Here is a 5,093-nt window from a genome sequence, read left to right on the forward strand (position 1 = left end):
TGCTAACAAGATGAAGGATGGAGAGTTTGTGACCAACCGCATTTCGAGAATGCAAGGATACATGGATAGGCTAATCAAGCTCAATGTGAACTTGGACGAAGAGCTGGTGATCGACATAGTGTTGAAATCTCTGACAAGTTGTTATGATTAGTTCATTTTGACCCATCATTTGAACAATAACAATGAAACTACTTTATCATAATTGCACAACCACCTTCAAACAACTGAGGCAGGAATGAAGAGAAAGGGTATTGCCTCATCTCCTACAAGTGCACCTGTTCTGGCCATATGGCAAGGGAAATGGAAGAAGATGAAAGGTCCTCCCAAGAAAAACTGAAAGGGAAAGTCCCAAGATGGGTCGTCAAGTACAAGACCCAAAGGAAAATCTAGTTTTGATGCTCCCCCTGTCTCTGACCCCAAAGAGGCCACTTGCTTGTATTGCAATGACAAGGGGCATTGGAAACGAAGTTGCCCAAAATACTTGCAAGTTATCAAGGATGGCAAGGTGAAGCCAACATCGGCAGGTATTTACACTATCTTATCTAATAACTCATCATATTATCATTCTTGGGTCCTTGATACAGGATGTGAGTTTCACATTTGTTCTGATTTGCAGGGGCTAAGAAGAAGTGAGGATGTGGAGCATATAATGATGAACTTGATCATGGGGAATAGACGATCTTCAACTGTCACCAAGATTGGAGTTTATAGTTTAGTTCTTAGTAGTGGGTTAGGTTTAGATTTAATAAATTGTTGTTACTCGTCAGAGATGACACGAAACATCATTTCATTTCATGCTTTATTTTAACAAGGTTTTAGATATTATTTTAATGATAAGAATGGTTATGTTTCTTCTTATCAAAATGATGTGTTTTATTTTGAAGCTTTACCTTGAGATGACGTGTATGAAACGGTGATGATTGTAGACAATTTAGGAAATAATGTTTTTCATATTGATTCGTCTAATGATATAGACAAAACGTGCTTGTGACATTGTCGTCTTCCCCAATAGAGTATTAGAGTGTTTGATAATTTTGAGAGAAAGATTTGACATAAAAAGGATCACTTGCATCTTGAACCGATTAGGTATGAATTGGTATGTGGAATTGTGAAATTGTTCATTTATATCCATATTTATGTGTGAAAAAATTCATTTGTATCCATATTTGGTATATGAAATTATGAATTAGCATGTGAAATTGTTTATTTATATCCTTATTTGGTATGTGAAATTGCGAATTAGTATGTGAAACTGTTATATGTATTCATTTTTGTATCATGATAATTGAAGTTTTGTTATTTGTTAGTGGATTATGAATATTGATTTATGTTTTTTTAGAAGGTTAAAATGATCTTTTTTGTTCATTCAACATATCCATGGCTTCAACAATCTTACCAACCAAAATTGTCTCTAAATCATTTAGACATCTTAAAATTCAACATGAAATCATTTAGTTTCCACCACCAAACGATGAAACAAACCTTCAAAAATAAAATACATAAAAGGTAAGAAAAAAACAAAAATTATTTACCTTGCATACAACATCATTCTACTCACATAAATTTGTTTCTACGCAACACATGCATATATACATGTGGCTTGGTCATAAAATTAGATGAAATTGAAAAAGAATACGGTATAAAGTAAACTAACAAAAATAAAAGTTAAATTTAAAACGTACTTAAACCCGTTAATCAAATTTCAAGAAACATTTTTTTTTCTTCCAGAAAATCGATGAGGGATTTATGATGAGTTTGTTGAATGGGATAAGTTGTAACAAACCAGTTTGACCAACGCAAAGTTTTCTTTTATGAGCATGATATTGAATATGATATTATGCCCATGGGGTTCCATACACATTCGAGTCGCACAAAGGCTTTTACTAAATTAAAAATCATTGATTGATATGACCTAGTAAAAAGATAAACATAAGCATGAAACCTGAATCTTATATTAAAGAGCGTGACACTGTACATCGAATATAAAATTAACATCCCATCCGTCTGGTTATAAGAAATTAGGGTAACCATTATGTTATGTACCAATGTACTAGTGGGTAGCAGCAGTACAATATAAAAGACAAAACCCCCAAATAATAGAGGTCTGTGTGTGTGTGTCTAGCCAATTAGATTTCGCAGATGAATAAAGAGCCAGTGATATAGAACAAGAGGGCATGGAGAATCCCTATGCACACTTTTGTAGAAAGAGAGCGAGAAGAAAAAACCACCTAAATTATTAGTTTCAAGCGTCTTTCCTCCTAAATTTAGTATAATCTTTGATTCTCTCTCTGATCTGAAGAATAAGATTCAATCTTTTTATAATCTCATCAAGCTAGATCGAAGTGGGTGTCGTCGGAAATGTCTGAAGATGACGGTGGTTGCGGTGGTGGTAAGTTGAGAAACTCCGTTACCGGCGCCGGACCTGAACCCGGGGAGTTTTTCACGCCGTACCCAGATCAGGTTCTTGAAAACGTACTTGAAAACGTTTTAATTTTCTTGAAATCACGGCGTGACCGTAACGCCGTTTCGCTCGTCTGCAAATCATGGTACCGCGCGGAAGCGTACACCAGATCGGATCTGTTCATCGGAAACTGTTACTCTGTGGCTCCACGGCGGGTGACCAACCGATTCAAGAGAATCCGGTCGGTTTCTTTGAAGGGAAAACCCCGGTTTGCTGATTTTAGCTTATTGCCGGCTGATTGGGGTGCGCACTTTAGCCCTTGGGTGTCTGCCATGGCTACTGCTTATCGTTCGCTGGAGAAGATCTACCTGAAACGCATGTCCATCACCGATGATGATCTCGCCATGATTGCTCACTCCTTTCCGAATTTCAAGGAGCTTGTTTTAGTTTGCTGTGAAGGTTTCGGAACGAGCGGACTCGCAATTATCGCCAGCGAGTGCAGGTAAATCTAGGGTTTCAAATTTCATTCTTCTCACTACTTCTTAGATCTGTTTACATCACTAACTCATACCTCGATCTGTAATTGATACCGATTTCGGAGTTAATTTCATGAACAATTCAGTTCATTTCGCTTGAAATGTAATGAAGATTGATTAATTAAATGATATTATCTTATACTTCATTTTGAAATCAGAAATCTTCGTGTTCTTGAGCTGGTTGAAGACGACGTTTCCGACGATGAAGTGGATTGGATTTCTTTCTTTCCACCGGAGGGTACGACCCATTTGGAGTCATTGAGTTTCGATTGCGTCGAAACCCCATTTAATTTCGAGGCCTTAGAGAGACTAGTAGCAAGATCACCATTGTTAAAGAAGCTTAGATTGAACCGTTACGTTTCGATAGGGCAGCTTTACCGGTTAATCCTCCGGTCACCGCAGTTAACCCATTTAGGCACTGGCTCCTTCAGTACGCTGGGTGTCATCGGTCAACAACAAGAACCCGATTACACTTCCGCTTTTGCTGCTTGCAGATCGATAGTTTGTCTCTCCGGCTTCCGTGAAATCGCACCTGAACATCTCCCGGCGCTCTTACCGCTCTATGCTAATCTCACCTCTTTAAATCTCAGCTACGCTAGCATCGAACCCCACCAGCTCCGCCCAGCCATCCGCCACTGTCATAAACTACAGGTTTTCTGGGTAAGTTTTCCAAACTTTCTCGATCCAAAATTCTGAAAAATCTCAAACTCTTTTTCCATGTATTTCTTCCAGGCGCTTGATTCCATCTGTGATGAAGGACTTCAGGCGGTGGCAGACACATGTAAAGATCTTCGTGAGCTTCGGGTTTTCCCCATAGACGCTTCAGAAAACGTCGAAGGTCCAGTCTCAGAAGTAGGTCTCCTTGCTATTTCCATCGGATGTTCAAAACTAGAATCCATCCTCTACTTCTGTCAACAGATGACAAATGCAGCGGTTGTAGCCATGTCCAAAAACTGCCCGGATCTCGTTGTGTTTCGTCTGTGTATAATAGGGAGATACAGACCGGATCGGGTCACGGGTGAGCCCATGGACGAGGGTTTTGGAGCCATTGTCAAGAACTGTAAGAAGCTGACCCGTCTAGCTGTTTCCGGGCTGCTGACCGACCGGGCATTTAGCTACATCGGGCAGTATGGTAAACTTGTGAGAACATTGTCTGTGGCTTTTAATGGGGACAGTGATACTGGGTTGAAATATGTTCTTGAAGGATGCACAAATTTGCAAAAACTGGAGATCAGAGATAGCCCGTTTGGTGACTCGGGTTTACAATCGGGTTTGCACCATTTTTACAATATGAGGTTTGTTTGGCTGTCATCATGTAGGGTCACCCGCCAAGGGTGCATGGAGATTGCTAGAATCTTGCCCAAATTAGTGGTGGAAGTTTTTCGTAGGGATGAGGATACAGATGAGGAAGAAGACAGGGTGAGGGGCGATTTCGTTGATACACTTTATATGTATCGCTCTCTTGATGGCCCACGACCCGATGCCCCACAGTTTGTCAACATCCTTTGAATTTTATATACTTTTTCAGTTATACCCGTTTCAAGATTCGTGGGTCACCTAATGATCCGTTCACAACCCGGCTGTCTTTTGGCTTAAAAACATGAGTTTGATCTTGCCATAAAAGATTGGATCTTTGAGGTGGGTATGGAAGTAAAAAAAAAGCCATCTTGATTTGTTTGTTTGATCCTAAAAAGTGGTTAGATATTAAAAGTTTGTGAAGTTTCTTGAAGCAGAGGGGTAGAGATGATAATGAATTGATGATAGTATTCTTTAATTTGGTAGCAGAGACCTTTAAAATCTGAATCCTGTTCTTCATGTTGTATTCAGATGTTAGGTTTTTTTTTTTTAGATTCATACCTGCGGAAGGTATATGATGTCCTCTTAATGATACATTCATATCTTCTTTATTGGAATACTATGTTTTCAGATATCTTTTGGTAAAAAAATCACTTCAACTTGAGATCGGTTGGAAAAATCTGGATTGGGTTGGCTGCTTTTTTGTCCTAATAAAAGAAATGGCCAAATCTTGAGAAATGTATAACTTTTGATGCATCAAGTACAAGTTGTTAAGGCTCATTTTGTTTGACTTGGTTCTTGAATGTCGTATCTTTCTGTTGGTGTACTTCGTAGGAAAGAAAGAAAGGTGGATCTTTTTC

The 5,093-nt window shown here is 38.9% G+C and overlaps 1 protein-coding gene across 1 annotated transcript; it reads left to right on the forward strand.

Moving 5' to 3' along the window:
• Positions 1-2,038: 2,038 nt before the first annotated feature.
• On the forward strand, positions 2,039-4,865 carry LOC145080509 (transport inhibitor response 1-like protein). Its single transcript, XM_079023179.1, has 3 exons — positions 2,039-2,903; positions 3,096-3,597; positions 3,670-4,865. The coding sequence occupies exons 1-3, from the start codon at positions 2,359-2,361 to the stop codon at positions 4,444-4,446; spliced, it is 1,824 nt and encodes a 607-aa protein (XP_078879305.1). The 5' UTR covers positions 2,039-2,358; the 3' UTR covers positions 4,447-4,865.
• The last annotated feature ends 228 nt before the right edge of the window (positions 4,866-5,093 follow it).

The sequence above is a fragment of the Lactuca serriola genome, chromosome 1 (assembly GCF_051521515.1).
Source record: "Lactuca serriola cultivar US96UC23 chromosome 1, Lser_US96UC23_V15, whole genome shotgun sequence".
Classification (NCBI taxonomy): domain Eukaryota; kingdom Viridiplantae; phylum Streptophyta; class Magnoliopsida; order Asterales; family Asteraceae; genus Lactuca; species Lactuca serriola.

Excerpts from the sequence above, each read along its gene's own strand:
- LOC145080509 (XM_079023179.1), top strand. The coding sequence starts at position 2,359 with ATGTCTGAAGATGACGGTGGTTGCGGTGGTGGTAAGTTGAGAAACTCC. Across the intron at positions 2,904-3,095 it reads ATTATCGCCAGCGAGTGCAG|AAATCTTCGTGTTCTTGAGC; the intron begins GTAAATCTAGGG and ends TTTTGAAATCAG. Across the intron at positions 3,598-3,669 it reads ATAAACTACAGGTTTTCTGG|GCGCTTGATTCCATCTGTGA; the intron begins GTAAGTTTTCCA and ends TATTTCTTCCAG.